Consider the following 26,257-nt stretch of genomic DNA (forward strand, 5'->3'; position numbering starts at 1 on the left):
CGTCAGTTACAGCCGGACTGAACACAGGTAAGGTGTGTATGCCAGGTGCGTTCCCTACATTCACCAGGAGTTCTACACCCATGTAGCTCTGGAGTCTACACAGCAGGGTTAGCAACAGTCTCTGGCACACCCTGCAAGTTCACAAATAGATTGTCATTTCTACAATAATACAAAATAGCTGTAAAACCAATATGTAACACTGTATATATGCATGAATATAAAAATAAACCACACCATCAATATGCAAAACTTCACAACGATGATGAAAACAGTTTTCTTCTCAACGGTCTTCAGTATTGATGAGTTGGTTCTCATTGTCATACCCGTCAGGCAGGTATGCTTTCCTTAGCTGGTCTGATTTAGGTATCGAACTGCCGTTCTTGACGTAACGGGACAGGAAGGCTCGCACGGACGGATGATCTGCCTTCTCAAGGGGAATGTTAGCTTCCAGGCACATTTTCACAAAGTCCTGGATGACGCTGGTTTTCTCTGTCTGGGCAGTACTGTTGCACTGGAGGGAGGCAGTCAGAGTCCGTTGCTTCTTCCTGACGTTCTGTTCTTCAAACTCTGCCTTCCGCTTTGTGTGCGTTTTGGACTTGAGGTGGTCGTTGATGGCGGACTTGCGCACGTGGTTCAGAACCACGTTGCAGGAGGTGCAGAAGAGCTTCCCCCCGTCCTCGTGCAGCTCGCTGCCGAACTCAGTCACGCGGTCCTGGGGAGTGACATACAAAGCCGTCTTCGAGCGGTTACGCGACGGAGCCGACTTCACGCCGAACCGTTCCATTGCTGCCTCCAGGGAACTTCACCGGGAAGCTGGGAGGGAAAGAAATAAATGACTCTTAAGGCATCCTCATGATTTTGACCAAACAGTTCAGCCATATAGTGCTAAGAGATAATTTTGTGGAAGATCCACACGTGAAACTATCATCAAAGGTTCTTCGCCTCGAATTCCAAAGAACTTAGGAGGAAAACAAAGTTCCTCGTGGGTCAGAGCAAATTACTTTTTAGTTCCTACAACTACAAAGCTCAATAGAACCCTCAAAACTCAATCTGTTAATCCCTGAAACTCAAATAGAAAGGGTTTTGCTTGTTCTTGAAGAGTTCCTTTACCCCTTAGGGTAAAGGGTGCTTTCTTCTTAGTAATATTTGACAGCTTCTTAGTTATTTTGGGTCAGTATTCTTCTGTTTACTTCCTGAAAACATGCATGAGATCTGTTAGCAAAAACTTGTTCAAGCATCAGGCAAGAAGGCCATTACTGTCGATTACAAAAGCCAGTGAAAAATAAAAACAACAAAAAGGAAACAAAAATACCCCAACCTGAGCTTCCTCAGCACTCAGTTGGGAACAGCCATCACTTTTGTTTGCCCCAGCTCAAGGCATGACCATAAGATTGAACCTCAACTCCGAGTCAAAAGCAAATCAACAAATCGTTCTGTCATTGGAACTAAGGAAGCAGCCTAACGTGAGAAAATTGGAGACATTTCCATGCAAAACAAGAACCTGTATTTTCAAAGACCACAACCTCTCTGAGGAAGGTAGCTGATAACTAAGAGAGCTGGACACTTCTAACATCACTCTGACTCACACTGCACTACCAGGGCAGGCAGTAACCTAGTCAAATGCAGGAAAATCAAAACAGGACAGACTAGGGTTGGGTTTTTTTCTTGATGAGAAACAAAATAGTCGGTGTAAATCTCAGCCGAGATATTTCACATCCTTTTCAAAGTGAATTTGAGGAAACAACTCTGTTCAGGTTTGATGTTTTCTCAGCAAAATGACCATTACATGAATTACCCACTTCCTAGTCAAAAAAAAGAGCAACAGATGTTTATTAAAAAAATACATCTGGGCAAATACTATGAGGAAATATGTTGTCTGGGTGTTTACTTATGGGTATGAATGAAGAATTTCATATTGACTGTTCTTACAAGGCAAGAGATGAGAATACCCCTAGATGTATTGTACTCTGTACTTATTTTGTTACACATACAGAGTTTGCTGTTACAACATTTTAAAAGATCTGCCTTTAAAAGACCAGAATTTCCAAACTGACTCTAAGTTCAGCTTGCCCAGCTCCAAGGACTGAATGGAGTTCCTTCTGTCCAGAATGCCTTTTGCTTGTTCTGGAAATAAAGGAACAGAGAACTCACTCTTCAAAGTTATGGGGTTTTTTTCTTAAACCATTGCTACTCAAAGATAAGACACAAAGATCTTGCTATCAGCCAATTTCCTAGTTAATTTTTTGCACTATCTGCTGCTTTGCAGAACTGTTAAGTCTTGGCTGATACTGCACAACACTACAAAGATAAACACCGTGCTTTTTAAAATTCTGTTGCTTTATGCAATTTATCCCAATTTATGCAGTAACTCCCCACGAGTTTCTGTTTCCCAAAATCAAGTGGAAAACAAGTCTTTAACACAAATTTGTCAGTTAGATTCCAAAGTATCAAAAGAAATCCCCTACCAAATCAGTGTTTGGCCTTACGCTTTGGTCAAAATCCATGGGAATTGCATGAGCAGCACAACTGCTGTAACACAGGGCTTTGGGGCTTGGGCTTTGTTTGTTTGGTCGGTCGGCTGTTTATTTTTGCCTCGAGTTTTGGCACAGATTCTTTCATGCCTGCTAGTGCCTGAACTTCTTGCGGGACCCCGAGTGCAGGGCGGGAGGGTGTGCGTGCAGACAGGGCGTCACGGCAGGGGCACCCCCGTCTAGCCTCCGATACACTTTCACCCGAAGCAAGCTCTCCCGCCGCGGTGGGGGCCCCCGGGAAGGCGGAGGCGCACGCCTTGGCTACAAAGTGTCACCGGGGCAATTAAAGCCGGTCAGCGTGAGCCCGGGGAGGGTTTCGGGTGCGGAGGAACCCGAGGCTGGGTTTCCAGCCGCCAAACGGGTTTCGCTGTGACCGGGAGCCAGAACTCGACGCATTTATTCCCTGGGGTTCGGTCACCGAGACTGACGGCGCCATTTAACCCGTGAGGGCCTCTGTCGGGCGGCCGTCTCCTCTCCCTTCCCCGCCCCGGGGCGGGGGGGAGCGTAGCTGGGAGAACGGCTCGGCCCGGCCCGGCCCGGCCCAGCACGGCCCGGGTGGCGGCAGCAAACCCACCCCAGGCCTCCGCGCCCCTCCCGCGGCGGCAGACAGGTGCGGCCTCTCCCGCCCCGGCTCCGCCCCGCTCCTTCCCCCTCCCGGCACGGCGGGTGTTTCCATGGCACGGCCGGGAGGTGCCGTCGCCGCCGCAGGCGCCCCTCTGCCGACCGGCCCCGGGATCCCACAGGCCCGAGCGGGCCCCGCCGAGACAGCGCCGCCCGCCGCGCCCCACCGGCCCCCGCCCGCCCCCTGCCGGGCGCCGTTACCCGCTCCGGCCGCTCGGCTGCCCCTCGCCCCACCGGCGGGCGCCGCGCTGCCGCTGTCGCCGCCGCCGCTCCCCCGCTGGGCCCCGCGCCGCGGGTCAGACGCGCCCCTCCACCGCCGAGCCGCAGCCAGACGGACCTACCCACCCTGGCGGCCGCGGTAGGCGGGACCTAGCAACCCGCCTAGCAACCGCCGCGCCCGCCCCGCCGCCCGTCTCCTGGCCGCCGCCACAGAACGGCCGAGAGGGAGAAACCCCTCTGTGATTGGCTCTCCCTAGCGCAGGCGCGTGGAGATGGATGGCGCTTTTGCCCAATCAGAAGTGCGGGGCGGGAATAACTGCCCTGATGAAGGCGTGCTCGATCCAGTCAGAGCTTGGGAGGGCGACGGCGGCGCCTGGCGGACAGGGGCTTTGGCCAGTCGTCTGCAGGAGGCGGCAGAGGGAGGTGTAACAGGCGGGCGGAGCAGCCAATTGCAAGGCGGCGACAAAGTAACGAGGAGACTTTTGCTCCAATCGAGGGAGGGTTCGGCGGGTTCGGGTGGAGAGGAGGGGCCAGAGGTCAGGAGTCATCAGCCTGTTCCCCCTGTCGGCGGCCGTTGATCGGCATGGTGGTTGGCCCAATAGAAGCGCGGCGGGTGGGCGTGGCCGGACGTGAGGCGGCGGGGAGGAGGGAGCCCCTTCCGGCGTGGCGGGGTGGGGGCAGGGGGGTGCTCGGTACGCGCAGGGCGGCCGGAGCAGCATGGCGGAAGACGAGAGCGATCAGGAGTCGGAGCGGCTCAGTGAGGAGCTGGAGGCGCTGGTGGCGCCGGGCCTCTCCTCCGGCCTGCCGGCCCTCCTCAACAGCCAGTATTACTGCCGCCGCTTCTGCCAGGTGAGTGCCGCCCCGCCCCCCCGGCCCGCTCCTTGCCCCTCGCCCCGCGGGTGGGGGTCGGGCGCGGCGGGGCTCGGGGTCGTCGCCCCCCTCTGTCCCTTCGGGGCGGCGGGGAAAGGGGGCCCCGCGGGGGCCGAGGCTGCTGCCCCGCAGCCCTTCGCAGGGCGGGGGTCGGGCCGCTCCCCGGAGGCCTTGGGGTCAGTGCCGGGGCAGGGCGAGGGGGTTGGCGGGGAAAAGGGGCCCGCTCCGCCCCCGCCCTGGAGGGGAAGACGGGGCTGGGAGGGAGACGCCCGTCCTTCCTCAGGGGGCGGCTGGGGTGCTGGCGCTGAGTGCCCTCGGACCGGCCCGGGGCGAGGGTGGAGGCCGGGGCGGGCGCGGGGCCGGGCTGGGGTTGGCAGGGATGTTTGTGTGGGGGAGGGGGGGAGGGAAGGCGCATCCCGGGGCGGGGGGGGGGGGTGAGAGACCGAGCGAGGAAGAGCCGGGGGTGTCGGAGGGTGGCGGGGCCCCGCCGCTCCTGGGATATTTTGTCGCTTCTGGGCCCGGCGAACTGGGACACGTGCGGTCGCGGCGGTGCTGCGGGCAAAACAATTCCGGGTGGTTTCCCTGGGCTGGGCAGCGGAGCGGGGTTTGGGGGGGTGGGGGCGGGCGGGCCTCGGAATCGGTTCCCATAACGGTGGCTAAACTAGACCAGGGTTTACCTTTCCGATTGCCTTTTTAAAATATTTTTCCTTCACCCGTCTTTTCATTGGAAAGCAGCGTCTCTTCGTGCGGGCCCGGAATTCTTGTGCTCTTTCCAACCTCTTTACGTGTGCCTTGGAAAGTAACAAGCAACAACAGGTTGCTCTTCCTAGTTGCTTTCATCAGCAGGTGTTGATGAAGCATTAGTTACGCTGGGTGTATTTCAGCTGCACTACTCACTGTTTTCAGAAAGAGTCTAGAGGGGATTTTGTATGGAATTACTTCATTTCATCAGTTCATTTCTTGGCTGCTTAACTCACCGCTATGATTTTTTCCCCTCCATTAAAATATATGTGGGGTTATGTTCTTATTTTGTTCTTCCTGTGTTAACATACGATGTCAATTTGAAATGTTGGTTTCAAATCATCATGGGTAGCATAATGCTCAGTAAGTCCACAGACTGCTTTTCGGTTTTATCAATCCTTCTGTGTTTTCTTTTGTTCACTGATTTTTCTGAACTTAGTATATATTTTTAAAATAAAAAAATGAAGCCAGTAGAAGTAAACTTTTTGCAAGCGTGGTGTAAACTACAATTGTAAGAAATCGCAACCGTATTTGATTAAGGTGGTGGGCTGGAAACACATTTGGTTCTGCTGAGCACTGAGAGTTTTATCTTAAAATTTTCTAGCTTCCACACTTACTGTGTGTTGAATTTGTTGTACGAAGGAGGAAGTGTAGGCAGAGTGATTGCTTCATATACTAATGCCAACCCTGTTTCCCAGATGAAGCTATGGATTAGTAGGGAACAGAAGAGGATAAGACCAGAGAAGGAACTTTACTATAAAACAGTTATATCACAGTTATTAATGCTATAGCATCTAAATAAGTTGACCTTGACTTCCCCGGCAGTTTTGTGTAGAAAGATTGCCAAGCCCTCTCCCCTACTTCGTTTTGCTTTGAGTTTATGAACTCTCTGCATGGGCAGCCAGTGTTCTGAGTGTATAAAAGTCTGTTTATTTTCTCCTAAATTTTCTTTTTAACAATGCATAGTTTAAATACTCCTGACAAAAGCAAGTGAATATATTAACACTTTGTCTGCAGGGGGGTTTTTTGTCACTCCTGTTGTTTTAAGTTTGGCCTGGTGTGATCAGCAGTTGTGTGCTCACTCAAAAACATAGTTTTCCATGTTTTGTTTAAGTGTGTGTTTTAGTAATGGATTCTTCTACTAATTTAACTGTCTAAATGCAAGGTCTTAACTGGTGTAGTGTACTGGTATAAACCACTAGTACCTGTGTGACATTTGTGGTTTGACAACAAATTAAGTTGTGCATGTGCCACATCAGCTCATTCACCCTCATGAGGCTGACAGTGGTGTAATTATTCTGGTCTATATATACTTGTATGTAGAGAGGTCTGAAAAGGCCCTCAGCCGGTTTAATGAGCGATGAAGCATATTTATACTTCTACTTCAGAAAGTATCATGAAGTTTAGGTCACCTCTTTCTCATAACATTTCTTATAAAACAAAACTTTTTGCTTAAGTACTGTGTTGGTTTTGTTAGATTTGACTTTTCCCCCACATGCCTTTTTTTTCTGCAGTTTTTCCCTTTGGCTCATTTTTGACAGAGGGTGTTGCTTTGTACTTTCCTATTGAGACCTTCGGAAGGTCATATTTGGCTGTTGTGCAGCTGAAGCATCTTTACCTCATTCTACTCCACGCTGATAACACACTTTTGCTTGTCTTAATGGTTGTTTGGCACTTAAGAATGTCCTAGTTTGTCTTCCATGTTCCTGATTTTGGGTTGAAAGTTGTAGCAGTTGTAGAATTAATTGCTTAGCAATAATACTGTTGGTTTGAACTACCTTCCAATTTTTGAGAAGAACAACCTATTAAAATATGCACCTCTGCTTTGATCATAATGATGAAGCTTAGTGTCAGCTGAAAAGAATATTGGTTAGATTGAAAGAGTAGAAGGGTGGCTTAGACCTTGGAAAGCATTGGCATACATGTGACTTTAATCTTGGAAATATGTTTAGAAAGGTAAAAATATTGCCATAAACAGCCAGGTTCAGTGTTCTTGAAGCCTGGGTAACTGCAGCTGAACTTCACTTTCAGATAAAGTAAGTTACAAAAGATGATTTGCTCATCACAGTGTTTTCCTTAAATGCATGTGTAATCACAATTCAGTGGTACAAGATGAACTCACAATGTGGAGTCTCTAAACCCCCATGTAGTTTCTGGGATCTGTTTGTGCGTTGCAGGTCTGTGTGCTCACGTGGAGACATTACAGCCTGAATCTTACAAGGCAAAGACAAGTAAAATGTTTTATTAGGTTTATTTCTTGGGATTGATGACATGGGGAAAACAAAAATCAAGATTTCTGTGTTTGGAAATAAAAAGTGGCGGTTGGAACACAAGTGCCCAGTTTATCCGTCTCACCAGCTGTTTCTATGCTACTTTCTAAAAACTGCTGACCTGGCATTTCTTCCTGCTTGTGAAATTTGCGATGTATTGAAACCACTTCCATGCTGGGAAAAGCAACTCTGCTGCTCTCAACTTTTTGACAAGCTAAAGAACAAGGCATCTGTAACTACTTTGTAGGTTTGAAGAGATTTGAAAGGTGGTACTGAGCAGAAACCCCCTTAGTCTAAACATTTGGAAGAGCTTCACGAGTTTCAGCTTGTTACCTTATGCAGAATTTTAAGTTCTTTCATGAGATTTCTTGGGGACCAAAGCCGTGTAGAGGTTCCTGTGTGAGCAAAATACAAATCATGAAGAAATGATGACAAGAAAGTAGTGTAGGTGGTTACTTTTTGTTATGAGGGTGGAGGGAGTACTCTTGTAATTATAAGGATGGATTTCCAAGATTACTTGATTGGAAAACAGACCTTAACAGCAAGCTGGAAAATGGATACAGCTTACTTCATTGCACTTGAAGTGGGTATAGTTTTATCCTCCAGCCTGAAATCTTCTCTTCAGAACCTTTTCTCATAACATTAAGTACTGTGAAAATACAGCAGGTTACTCCAAGCATTTCTGTAGTTGTCCACATGGCTGCATAACTGTACCACATGTTGCTTTACCTTGTGTTATTCAGTGCTGACTGAAATAAACACAAGGTGAGTCTGATCTGAAGTAGCGAGGTAATGCTGCGGGGGCTAAACACTACTCAATCTACTCGTATTGTGGCATCAGCTTGTGGCCTTCCAGCATGATCAGACTTCCCAAAATAAAGATTGTCTAGTTTGCTTACATTAATTGGTGGTACCTTGAGTCACTGCTAGAAAAAGACCTCTTGGCTTTATAAACTCAAAAGCTAGGAAGTATAATTTAGTAAGGCACTAGAGAAGATAGTATTTCCTGGGTTTATTTTAGTAGACAAAAAACCAGGGGTGTATGACTCAACTGTTTGTCTTCTGGGGATGAAGGTAGAAAAACATACGTGTGTCTGTTTATTCTGATTTGGGGAGTAATACACTTTTGCACTTTTCATGCTTAAATTTGAAAGTACTTGCTTTTGGCTCTTACTTTGAACTTCAAGGCAATAGCTGTTGAGTTGCTTTTATATTTTATATGAAAAAAAAAATTCCACTCAACCCCCTTTTTAGATTACACCATGCTTTTATTTTACTGCTTTTGGGATGCATATTTGATCTCTGTACATCATTTTAAAGTCCAGCTACAGAAATCTTGTTCACATGACTACTAGTTTTAGAAAGTGATCTCTTCTATTTCTTGGACGCTTAATTCTCTGAGGAGGTATAATTTATAATTTTTAACCATCTATTTTCTCTTGTAATGATTTGTGATAATCTTAAGGGGGGCAGGGAGGGGGGTTGTAGCTTCCTGAATAAATATGATTTATATTGGTTAATGGATCAGATCTGTGTTGAAAGTCATATTTGACTTATTTGACTAATCTCTTTCAGGTTTTTTTTTTAAATGTGTGATGTTGCTAGTTATATGGAAGCTTGTAAAGGGCAAACCATACATTGCAGTAACTAAATTTACCTGTGTATCAAAGAATATGCGAAGCACTTGAAACAGTTGCATTTAAAAATTAACCTGTTTTCCTGTTCTCTATTTACTGGGTCTGTTTTTCATGTTTGACTAGTGAGCACAAGCATATTCAATTTACTAGTTATCAGTTCAGTATTGTGCTGCTTGAGATTCTGGTGATATTCAGGTTTAAAAGGAAATCTATACAAAACAGCTGGGGCAAGCACCAGATTATTTATTTTTTTTTTTGCTCTCAAGCTGAATGCCAAAAGTAGCTCAGTGCTGTTGAGGATTACCTGTCTGCAGAGGAGAGCGTCCTGGGGTAGGAGCTTCCTTTTACACTTAATGAGAAACCCGATAATCGCTATCATGCAAGACTGGGTTGTGGTAAATGTAGTGTGTTTGGCTGTTTTTAGTCAGCTGCTTGGGAGAATTCGCAGTAGTAGCTGGTTTGCAACTTCTTTATTTGCAGACCAGTGGGTTGAAGGAGTCAGTCTTCAATGCTCTTGTCTGGTACGATAGAAGATCCTCTTCTTTTTCACATACTCACTTCTCTTTTTGTCTGGCAGCTTCTTGGGTTTTGTGCTTGCACTCCTTTTAGCTTTACCCTGAGAAACGGTTTTAAAAGTGGAATTAAGGAATTAGTATGCTAAAAAAGGAAACGCTGCACAACTGTACAAATATGATGTATACTTGATGACTGTAATGTTTTTATGCCTCTGCTGCTTTGGAATTTTTCTGTTTCACACTCTGAAGCTTCTTGGCATTGCTACTTATCCAGTTTTTAATGCCTTGTCTCAAAGTTCAGCTTCTGTATGAAAATAAGCTTTTGAGCTTATTGTGTGGTAGCTAGTTTCTCACTGGGGTTAAACCATGACAGTCCTCGCTGCCCAATGTGGGGCTTGGAAGGGTTGAAATAATGGCAGATCTGACCAGAAATTTGTTATAGGCACTAATTATATTAGGGTAATTGTCACTGGTCTGCTGGTCACAGTTGTTTTATTTGTTCTCAGAGTGGTTTCATGTAACCCCTTACTTGCTCTATTTACTCGTTATCAGTGTTTGTGTGGTTTGTCACCTCTGGGTGTTGGATTAAGGTGATCACTCTGCTGTTTGGTGCACTACTGGCTTATGGTATAAAATCACTGATAGTCAGACCAGTTTGGTATTTGTATTCAGTGGTGGCAGAGCAACCGCTTCATCCCCATACTTTGGGAGCCATGTGTCAGAAGCTATTAATAATTACGCTTTTACTTTTTTCTCTTTGAAGATGTCGTGGTTTTACCCCGGCTAAGAGCTGAGATCCATGCAGCTGCCTGCTCCTTAAAGGAAAAGAGCAGGGGAAAGGTGGGGGGTGGGGGGGGAGAGAGGCAAGGGAAGGGAAAAGAAAGGGGCAAATAACAACCCCAAAACCAAGAAACCAAAAGCCTGTGGGTTGGGATAAGGATAGTTTACTAGAATAGCAGAAAGATAAAATATATCAATGCTGACAGGACTTTAGAGCAAAAATATATGAAGCTGTTGATACACAATGCAGTTTCCCACCGAACCCACAACTCAGGCCGTGCCACCCAGAGCCGTCCCGGAACCCGACCGTCCCCCAAGAACCGCGCGTCCCGGAGCTGCCTCTGCTCTTCCTCCTGTCAGCCCCCTGTTATACTGAGCAGGACATAATTGTCATGGAATACTCTCTTTGGCCAGTTGGGTCACCTGTCCTGGCTTTGCCCACCCTTTCTCATGAATAGAGAAATATGAAGGAGCTGAGAAAGTCCTTGACTGTCTGAGAGCAACTAAAACCATCAGGGTGTTACCAGCACTGCTTTCATTTTAACTCTCAAACACAGCATTCCATCTGCTGCTGCAAATGAAGTTAACTCCATCCTGACCGAAACCAGGACAGAAGAGCCAATATGAAGTAGAGACACCGTCCTTCACCTTATTCCCCCTTCTCCTGGTTAACTACAGTAGTGCTCAAGAATGTTGAATATCCTTGGGATGGCTGTAGCTCCTGAAGGTGTTTCAGGTCTTGTTTAGCGTTAAGCTACTATTTAAGAATACCACCCCAAGAGCAAACACTGCCACAGGCACTATAGCTACTCAAAACTTGACAAAAAGCACTGCAGTTGAACCAGAGAGCCAGCTTGTACCAATAGCAGTCATAGAAGTCAGTTCATTTATTAAAAGATGACAAAGCTGGGCCATTGCTCAAACAGGAGGAAGAGGCAGAACCAGAGATAACCACGTGATCTCTATCCCTGAGTGAGCTGTGATATGTGAGAAAAGATTTCATTTGTTGATTTGGCAAGCAGCCTGTCGTCTGACCACTCCAGTGCTGTGGTAGTGGGGCCAGTAGCCTGGAATTAGAGAGTTGAGAGGCCGAGCAGCTGGGATACTTGTCCAGGAAAGGGGGCATTGACCAGGTTATTGGGAAAAAGAAGGCCTCAGCCTTAGCAGGTGAGTTCTGTCAAGTGTGAAGGAAAGGTGCTCCTTCAGTGAGGGTGTTGTATGTCATCCAGGCAAGCGGACCACTACGGAGAGAGGTATCCAGTACCCAAGGGAATTAGCTGTGCAAGAAATGTTGTCTTACAACCCTGACATCGTGCAGTTATCCACAGGTGCAGATGGAAGTCCAGTGTATGTGACCCTTGTGGTGGAGATATGTACAGCATGTGCAACTGGCTTATGTGACATCATTGCAGTAATGGAGGGGGAAGGCAAAGAGGCACCAACAGTGAATGAAATCACTGGCTGATTCCCTGTGGGACTATGTCTCAGCCACAGAAAGACTGAAAGTCTGAAAACCCATTCAAGAAACGGCCCTGGGAGGGAGTTGTACCTCTCCCTTTGGCAGCAGAGTGCAGGTCTGCTTTTACTTGGAGGGAAGTCCAGTGCACCTGGAATCACAGAATATTGTGAGTTGGAAGGAACCCATAAGGATCATCAAGGCTAAACTCCTGGCTCCACACAGGGCCAGACAAGTCAGAGCATGGGACTGAGCGTATTGTCCAAATGCTTCTTGAACTCATTCAAGCTGGATGCTGTGACCACTTCCCGAAGCCTGTTTCAGTACGTGACCACTCTCTCAGTAAAGAACCTCTTCCTAATAACCACCCTAAACCTTCACTGTCACAGCTTCGTACTGGTCACTTGGATTCTATCGCTGGTCACCAAAGAGGAGATTGGTGCCTGTTCCTTTGCTCCCCCTTGTCAGGAAGCCATAGACCACGATGAGCTCTCCCCTCACCTTCCTCTTCTCTAGGCTGTACAAGCCAAGGGACTTTAGATTTCCCCTCCAGCCTCTTCACCGTTCTTGTTGCCCACTTCTGGGCACTCTCCAGTATTTTTGTGTCCCTCTTGTGCTGTAGTGCCTGCGGCTGCATGTAGAGCAGGACAGTCACCTCCCTGGACCAGCTGGCATTGCTGTGCTTGATACACCCCAGGATATGGTTGGCCCCCCTGGCTGCCTGGGTGCACTGCTGGCTCATGTTTAACTTGCTGTTGACCAAGACCCCCAGATCTCTCTCAGCATGGCTGGCCTCCAATGTCTGATCCCCCAGTCTGGATGTGCAGCCACAGGGTTGCCCCTTCCCAGGTGCAGAATCCGGCACTTGCCCTTGTTAAACTTCATGCGGTTGGTGACTGCCCAGCTCTCTGCTCTGTCCAGGCCTCTCTGTAAGGCTTCTCCACCTTCAGTGGTGTCAAAAGCTCCTCCCAATTTGGTGTCAAAAGCTCCTCCCAATTTGGTGTCAAAAGCTCCTCCCAATTTGGTGTCAAAAGCTCCTCCCAATTTGGTGTCAAAAGCTCCTCCCAATTTGGTGTCAAAAGCTCCTCCCAATTTGGTGTCAAAAGCTCCTCCCAATTTGGTGTCAAAAGCTCCTCCCAATTTGGTGTCAAAAGCTCCTCCCAATTTGGTGTTGTGCAGATTTACTGAAAACACCCTCTAGTCCTGAATTCGTGTCATTTAGAAAATGTGGGAGATCCTGGCCAAACACACCTGAACCAACATGGTCAGGTGAATGCCGTTTATTCAGTCCATTTGCGTATAGAGACCCGTGCCGTGTGCTCACGCCCGGATAGCCGTGTGCATGCGTCTGGCCGCTGTTGGTTGACGATCACGCGCCCCAGTACACTCTGTGATTGGCTGCAAGGCTTACAGCACGCGTGCGGTTGTTACAGTTCAAAGGCTGGATTGCTCACGTGTCCATTGTCCACTAAAAAGCCTCCAACAAGAAAAGTGTTAAAATGAACCAGACCTAAAGTGGAACCCTGGGGTACCCCATTAGTGACTGGCTGCCAGCCAGAGGTAACCCCAGTTACTATCACCCTCTGTGCCCGACCCTTCTGCCAGTTGCCCACACAGTGCATTATGGCTTTGTCTAGTTGTATGCTGGACATTTTGTCTGGTAAGATACTGTGAGACACAGTATCAAAAGCCTTGCTGAAATCCAAAAGAATAACATCAGCTGGTTTCCCTTGGTCACCCAGCTGATCTTGTCATAAATGGAAGTCAGATTGGATAGACAGGACCTTCTTCTTCAGACCCCATGTTGGCTGTGACCGATGCCTACATTGTCCTTTAGGTGTTTTTCAGTAACTCTCAGTATGATTTTCTCCATAATTTTACCAGGCACTGAGGTGAGACTGACAGGCCTGTAATTACCAGAGTCCTCTTCCTTACGCTTCCTTACGTTTGCTAGCTTCCAGTGAACTGGGACCTCTTCAGACTCCCGAGACTGTTGAAAAATAGAGAGAGGTCTTGCAATGACATCAGCTAGCTCCCTGACTACCTTGGGTTGAATCCTGTCAGGGCCTATGAGCTTATATGGACCCAGATGGAGCAGCAAAAAATCATCCATGAGTTCAGGGTTTACTAGGAGTTTAACATTTCTGCAGTCACGGTCCTCCACCTTGAGGCATCTGGAGTCCCAAAGCCCATTGGCTGTGTTGAAGACAGAGGCAAAGATGATGTTAAATGACTCTGTGTCCCTGTTAGCATGAACGTTCTCATCAAGTAACAACAGACCAATGTTCTCTCTGGTGCTCCTCTTGTTAATGTATGTGAAAACCCCCGTTTATTGTCTGCCACAGTATTGGCCAGTATTCTAACTGAGCTTTGGCCACATGACTTTTTTCCCTACAGAGGCGGATAACATCCTTGTAATCCTCCCATGCTGCCTGACCTTACTTCTATTGCCTATACGCTTTCTTTTTCCACCGAAACTCTAGAAGAAGGTCCCTGATCAGCCAAGCCGGCCTCCTGCCTAATTTCCAATGTTTTGGAATTGCCTGTTCCTGTGCCTTTAGATCCAGTTTTTAGGAATAAACTGCCAAGATGGATGCCATCGGATCCCAGTAGGATTTCACATGGAACCCTGAGCAGTGACAAACCTTTGAATGAATCAGATGTGAAATAGTTGATGTGGTAGCCCTTGGGCCACTCCTGGCAGGGCCAGATATAGGAAATTTTGCACCCATTTACAAGAGGGGTCAGAGGGAGGATTCAGGAAACTACAGGAAACTACTGTCAGTCTGATCTCAGTGCTGGGGAAGATCATGGAATGGGTCTTGAGTGCTATCACACAGCACATGCATGACAACTGAGTGATTAGGCCCAGTCAACATGGGTTTATGAAAGGCAGGTCCTGGCAAACAAACCTGATCGCCTACTAGGACAAGGTGACGTGCTTAGTGGATGAGGCTGTGGATGTAGTGTACCTTGACTTCAGCAAAGCCTTTGACACCGTTTCTCACAGCATGCTGCTTGAGGAACTGGCTACTGCTGGCCTGGACAGGTGGACCTTCTACTGTGTTAAAAACTGGCTGGGTGGCTGGGCCTAAAGAGTCCTTGTAAATAGAGCTAAATCCAGCTGGAGGCTGGTCACAAGTGGTGTTCCCCAGGGCTCAGTCCTGGGCCTGATCCTCTTCATTGTCTTTATCAATGATCTGGATGAAGGGACTGAATGTTCCCTCAGTTTGTGGATGACACTAAGCTGGGAGGAAGTGTTGATCTGCCTGAAGGTGGGGAGGCTCTTCAGAGGGATCTGGACCGGCTGAGACCAATGGGATGAGGTTCAACACGGGCAAGTGTAGAGTGCTGCACATGGGACGTAACAGCCTCATGCAGCACTACAGGCTTGGGGGAGACTGGCTAGAAATCTGTTAGGGGGGATGAGACCTGGGGGTGTTGGTTGACTGCAGTCTGAATAAAGGGCCAGCAGTGTGCCCAGGTGCCCAAGAAGGCCAATGGCATCCTGGCTTGTATCAGAAACAGCATGCCCAGCAGGTCCAGGGCAGTGATTGTGCCCCTGTACTTGTCATTGGTGAGGCTGCCCCTCATGTACTGTTTTCAGTTTTGGGCCCACCCTCACTCTAAGAAAGACATGGAGGTCCTGGAGTGTGTCCAGAGAAGGGCAACCAGGCTGGTAAAGGGGCTGACGAGCAAACCTTATGAGGAGCAGCTGAGGGAACTGGGGTTGTTTAGCCTTGTAGTTTTGCAGGGGTGGCTTCTGCAAGAAGCAGCCAGAAGCTCTCTGCAGGTCCAACAGAGCAAACAGCAGCGGTTCAAGGCTGGAGTCATTGCTGACCAAGGCCGAGCCCATCACCAGCGGTCACAGTGCCTCTGGGAATCACATTTAGGAGGAAAAAACCTGCAAGCAGCAGCTTTTTGCCCCCAGAGATGGGAGTGAGAAGATGTAAGAAACTGTGCAGACACCAAGGCCAGGAAAGGGATGGGAGTGAGGTGTGTGAGGTGCTCCAGGTTCTTGAGAGATTCCCCTGCAGCCCATGGAGAAACCCATGGTGAAGCAGGCTGCCCCCAGGCAGCCCATGGGTGATGACAGGGAGCAGAGATCTCATCTACAGCCCGTGGAGGATCCCATGCTGGAGTAGGTAGAGGCACCTGAATGACACTGTGACCCTGTGGGAAGCCTGCTTTGGAGCAACCTCCTGACAGCAAAGCCTGCAGACTGTGGAGAGTGACTCAGTGACTCATACTGGAGCAGATTTTCTGGGGAGACTTGTGACTTCATGTGGGACCAAGCTGGCATAGCCTGGGCCTGAAGGCTGGCACCCCATGGAAGGGAGTGACACTGAGGCAATTGGTGAGGAGCTGAAGCTCTGGCAGAACAGACTCACATTGTAGAAGTTCATGGAGGACTGTTTCCTATGGGTGGGACCCCATGCTGGAGCAGGGGAAGAGTGTGAGGAATGCTCCCCCCCACCCAACCAAGAAGGACAACTTATGAGGAACTGACCAAAACCCCCATTCCCCCAGTCCCTGCCCCTCCGTGTGCCACAGTGTGGGGTAAGAAGGGAACGAAATCATGATGAAAGTTGAGTCTGCTTAGAAGGGAGGGGTTGGGGGGAGGTGCTTTAAGATCTGATCACACTTCTCATTATCCAGCTCTGGTGTCACTGGGTGTGCAATGCAGTGACAGAAGTTAGAGAGTTTCTTCCCTTTATCCTGTGCTGAGTCTGTTCTGCCCATGATGCTCATTGCAGAGTGATCTCTCCCTGTCCTTATCTTGACTCCTAAGACTCTTGATACATATTTTCTCTCCTGTCCAGCTGAAAAAGGGAGTGACAGAGTGACTGGTGGGTGTCTGGCCTCCAGCCAGGGGCAAACCACCACAAGACTGGAGAAGAGGAGGCTGAGGGGGCACCTTATAGCTGCCTACATTTACCTGAAAGGAGGTTGTAGAGAGATGGGTGTTTGTCTCTTCACCCAAGTGACAGGTGATAGGGCAAGGGGGAATGGACCCCAGCTGTGTCGGGGCAGGCTCAGATTAGACATTAACAAAAAATTCTTCACTGGTTGTTGGGCATTGGAATAGGCTGCACAGGGAGATAGTTGAGTCACTGCCCCTGGATGTATTTAAAAGATGTGTAGATGAGGTGCCCAGGGATATGGTTTAGTAGAGGATGGGTATGGTTGAACTCGATCTCAAAGGCCTTTTCCAACCTAGTGATTCTGTGAAATGTGCTCTACACCGCAGCTGGGGAGAATGGCCCAACCTGGAGTCTCTGGTAGAAAACACCAGGGGAGACTTGAGACCAACTGCTGGGGTTTTGGAGTTGGGGCTACAGAGGATATGAGGCCAGTTTACACTCAGCAGAAAGGAAATATTGGCAGCATGTGAAGGGATTCAAGCTGCTTCAGAAGTGATTGGGACTGAAGCCCGGCCCCTCCTGGCACCCTAACTGCTGGTGCTAGGCTGGATGTTCAAAGGGAAGGCCCCTTCTAGGCACCATCCCACCAATGCTGTGTGGGAAAGTGGGTCACACTAATCACGCAGCGGAAACCCCAGTCGCCCAGGAATCCTGGAAGTGATCATAGACTGGCCAGAAGGCAAAGATTTTTGTAATGTTGCCAGAAGAGGAGGTGACATGTGCTGAAGAGGCCCCACTGTGTAATAAACTGCCAGAAAATTAGAAGCAATGTGCCATGTTTGCTGATGGGTCCTGTGGGATGTTGTGGGAAAGGAGGCCTTTAGATGGACTTGTTATAAAGGGGCGGACTTGGCCATGGACACTCTCACACAAGTTATCCATTAATGTGAAGCATATGCTGCCATCAAGTGGGCAAAGCCTCACTGGTATGGGGATGATGGCTGAAATACAAGTGTGGGGAGGCCTTGCAGATTGATTACATCACTCTCCCACACACCCACCTAGGCAGATGCTATGTGCTTATAATGATGGAAGCAGCCACTGGATGGCTGGAAACATACCCCATGCCACTGCCTGGAATGTTATCCTGGACCTGGAAAAATAAGTCCTGGGGCAACATGGCACCCCAGAAGGAACTGAGTCAGCCAATGGGATTAATTTCCAAAACACCCTCATAGACACCTGGGCCAAGGAGCATGGCATGGAGGGGCAGTATCACATCCTCTGTTATGTACCAGCCTCTGGGAAAATCAAATGATGCAATGGGTGGCTAAAATTTGACTGAGAGCAATGGGTGGTGGGACCTTCAGATACTCAGATACAGACTTAGCAAGGGCCACTTTGTTAGTTAACTCTGGGGAGTTTTACCAATTAAGCTATCTGCCCAATCAAACCTTTTAAGAAGGGGTAAAGTCCCCATGGTGCCTGTGAAGAGTTTGATGGGCACAGCAGTCTGGGTTAGCCCTGCTGCAGGAAAAGACAAGCCCATCTGTGGGATTGCATTTGCTTGAGGACCTGGGTGTTCTCGGTGGTTGATGCGGAAGGATGTGGAGGTTTGATGTGTACCTCAAAGGGCTCTGATTATTGATGGAAATGGCCAGTTATTTAAAATCTATTGTGTTAATTGTTACATAATACTGCATGTCATCACTACTATGATTGCCGTCTGCTGTAACAAAGGTGCCAAGTAAAAATCACGTAAACTAATAAAAGATGAACTTTGATGAAACCAAGCAAACTACAGATGTGATAAAAACAGAACAGACCTCAGCAAGGAACTCCCAGGAACTTCCTTGAAATCCACACCTTTGACCCACAGACCATGGGCATGGGCCATGCCAGATAGACCAGCTGACCAGCTGCAAACTCTGGATGTAACATGCAGCAGTCCAACAGCACACTCAGTCTCTCCTGCCCTGAGAGACTTGTGATGGAAGGAGCCCAAAGTCATGGACTAAATGAACTTAACAGACATTTAGAGGTAATGGCCTATAGACTAAGGGAATTATATCTGTATATAACTATCCAAAGAGAGGAAAAGTGATGATGATTAATTGGAATGTATTGGGAAGTACAAAACCTGGTCATGACATACATGGTATGGACTTGGATTTGGCCGAGATAGAGTTTTCTTTCTAGTAGCCAGCATAGTGCTGTGTTTAGGATTTAGTATGAGAACAATGTTGATGACACACTGATGCTTTTAGCTGTTGTTGGGCAGCTGTAGTGCCTACACCAAGCCAAGGACTTTTCCAGTTCTCAGGCCCTGCCCCAGGTGCAAGAGAAGCTGGGAGAGAGCACAGCCAGGACAGCTGGCCCAGGCTGGCCAAAGGGATGTTCCCTGCCATAGAGCATCATGTTCTGGGTATAACTAGGGAAGTGAGCCAGGAGATGGGATCACTGCTGGGAAACGCACTGGGCATCGGGTTGGGTTTATTTTCCTTTTGCATGTGGTCAGCAATTATATTTGTGCATCGCTTGTATTATCGATATTATTTTTTTGCTTTGTTAGACTATTAAACTGCCTTTATTTCCATCCATGAGGTTTTTATCCAGTCTCTTTCCCATCCCTTTTGTGGGGGAGAGGGGTAAGCAAGCACCTGTGTGGTGCATAGTTGCTGGCTGGTGTTAAAGCACAAGAATGATGCAAAAATCAGAAAGTTAAGTCATTTTGTGGAGCAGTTGTTCAGGTGAGGGAAGAAATTAATGATACTTTTTACTTGAAATGCATCTTAAGTTGTGTTTTACTAGTATCACTGGTCATCTGGACGTATGCATTCATGTGTGTGTTCACAGGGCTGGTGGTTCTCTCTTCCACGTATAATCGAAACAATTCCCTAAATTAGTTGACTTTCACTCAGGGTGGGTGGGGCTAATTAAAAGGTGAGAAGAATATTACTTCTGTTGAATATAAATATTCACATTTTAGTCATAAAATCTCAGAGGTGCATTTACTACAGTGTTATGAGAAGTCAAAACTGCTTTTTCTAGGATTAATACAGTTTTCACTGTTGTGTAAGTGATAGACTGTTAAGTATGTATGGAAACAGACCTCTTGGTTTCCTAAAGATAATGGACATATGGAACCCAGTGTTAGATATTGTTTGTGCCTCAAGCAAGCTGAGGAAATGGATCTTTTGTTGATTAAGGGGGGTGGATGGGGTAGCATTTATCTTTAAGGGTAGAGCTTTGGCAGAAACTTGTCTCATAGAATGTGTAATGCTGATGCTGGGTGGTGGGGTTTTTTTTTGCCAGGAGTGTGGTTGGTTGGTTACTCCTTCACATGTGAATTGCAGTAAAGTCATTGCTTACATACTTTTTATTTACACCATATACAATCATATTAAACTTTAATCTGTTAAGTGAAGTTTTATGTTATCCTAAAATTTTAAGGCCTATTTTACTCTCTGTTTGGATATGGAATCCTTTTTGGAAGGACACAGCTTGTTTGTTTGCAGAAACAGAAAATGCTCACCACCCACTAAATAGGTTAAAAAGACAGTAAAAAAGGTGTGATTGTTTCTTCTGATGTTTCCAGTAGAGTAAATTTAGTATTTACTCAAGTTCTCTTCTAGAACTTAACTTTGGAATCCAAGCTGCTGTCAGTACTTCATCTGAATGGGGAACCACGCTAGGTTTTAACTACAATTTTTAATTTTCAGCGAACTTTTTTTAAAATGTGCCCACTTTTTTATTGCTAGATGTTTTAAATCCTCTTTGGTTCATTTTCTTCTGTGACAGCCATTGTATTTGCTGCTTCTAACCAAAGGCAACTACTGTATTTGCCAACCAGTTGTAGCAATTTGAGGCTTAGCACTGCATAAAACATTTTATTTCTTGTGTCCCACGTATTTGCAAATTTATTTATTCACAATATTATTTCTCTTAAATGTTTGGAATATAGTCAAGTAAATTCATGTGTGTATTTAACCAGGTAAAACATAGTATTTCTGGAATTTATTTTTTTTTTTACATTGGTTCAGGTTTTCAATTGCTACCTTGTTATTTTTGGGGTTAGCTGCTTAGAAACTTCTTACAGGAGACTAGTCTTGTTTGTGCACTTAATAGGACACATCTGAATCATGGCTTTTCCTTTGAGTTACTCAAACACATTGAAGAAGGGGATGTAGTTTATTGGTGTGGGAGAAAGTTGGAGCTGAATTTGAGGGGTGTAAAGATGCAAAGATGCTATGCCTCCCTTTCACCATCTATCCGCACTTGAATGAGAAAGGGAAGAAGAAAGGCCTCACCATCTCTTCGTGGATGGGAGTAATTTAAAAGGTAAAGACGGCCTGTGGAGTGATTCATGGAGGGACCTTAGGTCCCAACAGATTTGGAATTGTTGCGGAGGGTCAGGTAACCATCTCTCACCTCCCTTCTGGTTTTCTGCACTGCATGTTGGCCAAGCAATGGGACACATTGTTTTGACAACATTATGTGTTTCTGGTTTGGCTGATTTCATTATACTGAAACTGGTGGGCTTGTTAAAAATGTGCTGATGAATCTAAACTTTAAATAAAGCATTTACTGTTCAATCAGGATAGTTACCTTATCTTCTGAAGTGCTCTGATAACAAATTTACAATATCAGGGTGAACATACGCATGCTCCTTCAAAGTTTGTTTTCCTTGAAAAATGTCAAGTCAAGGGTTTTTTGGGGGGATTTTTTTGTTTGGTTTGGGGGTTCTTTTTGGTGTTAACCCTTACTAATGTGTTTTGGATTACAGTCCTGTTTCAAAATATGGCATGTTGATTATTATTGAACAAAAAGGATCTTGGTTTCTATTCTAAAAAAAAAAGCTATTCCATGAGATGACTTAGAAACAGGCACTGAAGTACACATAGTACTGTACTACAAACAGGGATTTCCCTGCTATCCTGGTGCTGGCCAGGACAGTTACCTCCCCAAGCAGCCAGCACAGCTGAGCTGAGCAGCCCCGGGCCGTTTCCACACCGTGTGACATCACACCCCCGTGAAAGGGGCTGGCTGGGGGGGGGGTTGGCTCGGCACGGCTCTGGGCAGCCGAATGTTGTCGTTATCACATCACCTGGTAAAGTGACCATGTTATCACTGTGCGTGTATCTGCCCGGACTCTGTTACTGGGCCCCTCTCCCGGTGCTGGTTCAGTAACTGGCTTTATCGCAACCCACGCGGCTCTGTCTGTTTCCCCTCTGGGGAGGGGGGCTCACCACACCTGCCCCAGCCTGTTCTGTGTAGAATGTGTGTGGAGGGTGGTTTGATTTGGTACTTAGTTTAGCTTTTTCTCTCCCTGCCTGCCCCCATCTGTTTCTGGTGATTGTTCCAAGCCTGCTGAGAATTAGCCAATTTCAGAATTTTTCCTTACCCCTGTCACCTCTGCCCACCTCCCTGCCCTTCCCCCAGACTGATGAATGTATGGTTACAGGTATGCATACTCAGAAAAAAGTGTGCTATTTTATTCTTCCTGAACCGTTTGGGGTGGGGAGGCTGTTACTGTGGAATCTTCTGTGGATACATTTCAGTGGCAAGCTACCTCCTTGCCTATGGCAGGGTTGCTGCTGTGTCTTCCTTTCTGTGCAGCCTCTGGTTACCTGTGTGGCAGGGTGGCTGGCCGGCTCAGAGTCCTGGTGCTGACTGTGACTGGTGGCTTTTTCTAGGAGAGGAGGCTGGGCACTGTCAGTTCCTAAGCTTGTTCACTTTGGGTTCAGATGAGGTCTGTAGGTGCTCCAAGAGCTACTGGTAGGAATGTTACCGGCCCTTATAAAGTGTCAGCAGTAGGGATGCACCTTTTAGAGACTACAGTGTCTAACTAATACTGTCAGCATGATCTTCTGAATATGGATTATTTGCAGAAGCACTACACTGACATTAATAACCAGAATCTTACCAAAAGTTTCTATATGCCCAACCAGAGTGAAATAAGCAAATACAGTAACTTTCCCCTCTGTATTCAGTTCAGCTAATTTACTGTAGTTAGTTTTGGTATGTGTCTTTTTCAGCTCACGCAGCCTCTTTGAATTCAGCTGTTGAGCATCCACAATATGTATCCCTTTGGTAAAGAGCTCCACAGCCCAGCTGCATGCTGTGTGAAAAACTACCTCCTGTAATATGTTTTGATCCTGTTTGACAACTTCATTTGGCATCTCCTCCTGTACTTGTTATTTCTTTACAACCTAAAGTGTCCTAGTTAGCTTCATTGATCCTTATGTGAAATTATTTTGCTACTTAGCATTTCTTGTCTTCCTTCAAAGCTTTTTTTTTAGACATTCTGTATTATCTTTTGAGATAGGAATGGGTAGGTATCAAAGCAGCATACAGTTTTACAGCTGTGGGGATGTGCTATGGTTTTGAGTAGTTAACACTGCTTTGTTTTATTTTACTACCTTCCTAATACTCAGTTTGCTTTTTTGGCCATTGTGGTGAGCATTGAGGTGATATTTTTGTTAAAACATCTACTGTGATAACACAATCATGCTCTTGATTGGTAACTGTCAGTTTGAAGGCCATCACATTACATGTTTGGTTTGTTCCCCAAATACTACTGCATGCTTGTCTGTGCTGAATTTAGTGACTAATTGTCATGTATCCTTTCTGCAGTTCTTTACAGTTAGTACTTTATCCTGCCAAGAAAAAAATCCCCACCACTATCACCACAAAATGTTGTGTCATTGCGTGAAATAATTTCTGAACATATCTATACTGTGCCTCTCAATTCGAAGTGTTAGAAAACATTGTGGTGAGAACCAGTGTTTTATGTCTATCTGATCATTTGGAGGTTGAAACCACTAAAGGACAGTTGTTCTCTCTGCTTTGTTTCTCCTAAGGCTTTTGTGTTTCCTATACAAGGGACCTCACTGAAAGTATTTCAGAGAACTCACAATAGATGCATGAGGCAGCAATGTTTCAAAAAGTGTCTATTCTTTCTTGTAAGAGAAAGAGTATTTATCTACAATTCTGCTAATTCTCTTCCAGTTGACCCAGATATTTGCTGCATTAAGATAACAGATTTGTCAAATAGGCATTACTAAAATAAATTTGGTGCAAAGTAAAAATCTCCTTATGAAATATACATCAGCCCTCGCTGTTGTTGGTGAGGAGAAAAAATTACAGGTCTGATTGTCTATCAGTGACTGCTTTGCTGTGGAGCAGCTACAGCCAAACTGTCGGTAATGGGACACCAGCCAGTTCATGTTGCAGAGCCGTAAACAAAGTTAGGCACGGAGCTTTGGGGCTGAAAATGCAGGCTGCTTAACTGGACCTTTATTTAGTTCATGGGAATTAAGACAAATCCAAGTGGGATTCACGGGCTTTTAAGTCAAAAAGAAATCCTGAAGAGGAACATATCTGATGTTTGGTTTAGTGTATGCTTTGTTGGTCAGCCTGACTCTTGAGATAGGTGGCCAAGTATAACTAGGATTGGCTTTCTTGAAGCCAGTTACTTGTCTCTTCTGTATGCTATGAAGTACTTCACTTTATCTTTACAAGGTGGTTGATGTCATTGAGTTTCCTCCCCTCCTGCTTCTGACTTTCTCAGGAGGTAGGATGTCTCAATTAGGTTTCCTCAGCTGGAGAAGAGGGACTTAGGCCCTGAAGTGTGACCAGTCCACTCTTCTGCTTATAATGAAGCTGCACCGTTACAATGAAAAAAGATAAAGGCAAGAGTAAGTGAGCAAAGGAGCCTGACTCTGCTGCACTGAGAGAAGTTACGTGCCAGGCTGTGGAAGAAATACAGTTTTCAGACTGCTTGGAATGCTAAGTCTATGAGTCATGTCTTAGCTGTCGATTAAAGAAGTAGGGATGACCCAAAGCCATTGACCTTCTACGTGCTGGGGGACTTCAGTGTTACAACTAGTCTGTCACAGAATCGGTGGCTGTCTTTGCAGACATCTGGTTTATTCCTCTGCCTGGTGCTGGTGTTTTATACATTGTGTTCTATATGGAATGAGCTTTTCAGAGAATTTCAGCGTAGGGGATACCCATATAGTAGTATCAGATGGTGCTGGCTTATTGACCCTCCAAATGTCAGCATAGGCAGTGCCAGAAAATTGCATGTATTAATACAACAGATTGACTAGGTGACCAAGCAAGCACTTTTCTCCCTTAAAACACTTGTTGTTCACCTTCATCTTTCTAAATACTGATGCAGTTCTGTAACTGTAGATCAGGGCATAGCTAGTTATATCATGTAGATTAAAAAAATGCCGCCTTTATTTAGTTGATCAGCTAAGACAGGGAGAGTGTATGATCGTACCTTTCTGTATGGACAGGGAGATTAGAAGACTGCAGTCTAGGGATTCCCCTCTTTGAAAGTTTTAGAATGGAATGTCTGCATATTGTCTATATTTGTATCCTCTTGCAAAATAAAAACCTGTGTTTAAATGCAGAGTGTAATCTCTACTATGGTACTGTGTAAGAAGAAAGGATTTCCTGCCTTACCCTGTGTGGTGGTTTGACCCTGGCTGGAGGCCAGACACCCACCGAAGTCGCTCTATCATTCCCTTTTTCAGCTGGACAGAGGAGAAAATATCTATCAAGAGGCTTAGGAGTCGAGATAAGGACAAGGAGAGATCATTCCACAATTAGTGTCATGGGCAAAACAGACTCAACACACGGAAAGGAAAGAAAACTCTCTGATTTATGACACTGCACTGCACACTCAGTGGCACCGGAGTTAGATAATGAGGAGTGCGACCAGACCTTAAAGCACCTCCCTCCACCCCTCCCTTCTTCCCACTACATTGTAGCCTGGGGTGGGGTGGGGAATGGGGTTTCTGTCAGTTCCTCACAAGTTTTTCTTGCTTCTTAGCTGGGAAGGGCATTCCTCATGCTCTTCCCCTGCTCCAGCATGGGGTCCCACCCACAGGAGACAGTCCTCCATGAACTTCTCCAGTGTGAGTCCTTTCCCACAGGGCTTTAGTTCTTCACCAGCTATCCCAGTGTAGGTCACTTCTATGGGGTGCAGTTGTAGAATCATAGAATGTCTCTCAGGCTGAGACGGCTCCAGCCTGGTCCCCCATGGAGCCCATCTTCCATGGGCTGCAGGGGGACAGTCTGCTCTACCATGGGTTTCTCCACAGGCTGCAGGGGCATCTTTCTCTCCAGCACCTGAGACACCTCCTCCCTGCTATCTTCACTGACCTTGGTGTCTGCACAGTTTCTTAGGTCTCACTCCCTTCTCTGGTAGGAAAAAGCGACTACTTGTGGGTTTTTTTTCTCCTAAATGTGATTCCCAGAGGCGCTGTGACCGTCGCTGGTGGGCTCGGCCTTGGCCAGTAATGGCTCTGTTCTTGAGCTGGCTGGTGTTTGCTCTGTCAGGCCTGCAGAGAGCTTCTCGCTGTTTCTTGCAGAAGCCACTCCTGCAGCTCCCCCTTCTCCACCAGAACCAGTATTAGCTACTTATTTCTGACTAAAGAGAGTTGTTTTACCTTGTAATATGTGTTTCGAATTTTTTTTCTCCCTAGGTTGTTGAAGACTATGCTGGAAGATGGCAGGTTCCTTTGCCTCAGCTTCAGGTGCTTCAGACAGCTCTCTGTTGTTTCACATCTGCCTGTGTATCATTCCCAGCTGAATGTGAGCACGTACAATATGTGTTGAGTAGCCTAGCTTTGTAAGTACATCTTTTTTTCTTTTTTTTTTCTTTATTACTTCCTTGACAGTATAGACTTGCCTGTGTTACTTTTATAATAGTGTTAAGGTCTTAGGGATCCTTAGAG

General features: G+C 46.6%; 2 protein-coding genes across 2 annotated transcripts in view; one reads left to right on the top strand and one right to left on the bottom strand.

Moving 5' to 3' along the window:
- Positions 1-280: 280 nt before the first annotated feature.
- CGGBP1 (CGG triplet repeat binding protein 1) lies at positions 281-784 on the bottom strand (the record flags this gene model as incomplete). Its single annotated transcript, XM_084271374.1, has 1 exon — positions 281-784. One exon carries the CDS (start codon positions 782-784, stop codon positions 281-283), a length of 504 nt encoding a protein of 167 aa, XP_084127500.1.
- A 3,277-nt stretch (positions 785-4,061) lies between these two features.
- The window catches only part of ZNF654 (zinc finger protein 654), a gene marked incomplete at its 3' end in the record, with an annotated part of 42,819 nt that continues 20,623 nt past the window's right edge, over positions 4,062-26,257 (top strand). Inside the window, exons 1-2 of the mRNA XM_084278212.1 lie at positions 4,062-4,220; positions 26,006-26,151. Coding sequence (XP_084134338.1) covers positions 4,089-4,220; positions 26,006-26,151 — 278 coding nt within the window. The 5' untranslated portion in view covers positions 4,062-4,088. The remainder of the gene's footprint in view (positions 4,221-26,005; positions 26,152-26,257) is intronic.

This window comes from Gallinula chloropus (assembly GCF_964237585.1).
Source record: "Gallinula chloropus genome assembly, chromosome: 1".
Taxonomy (NCBI): domain Eukaryota; kingdom Metazoa; phylum Chordata; class Aves; order Gruiformes; family Rallidae; genus Gallinula; species Gallinula chloropus.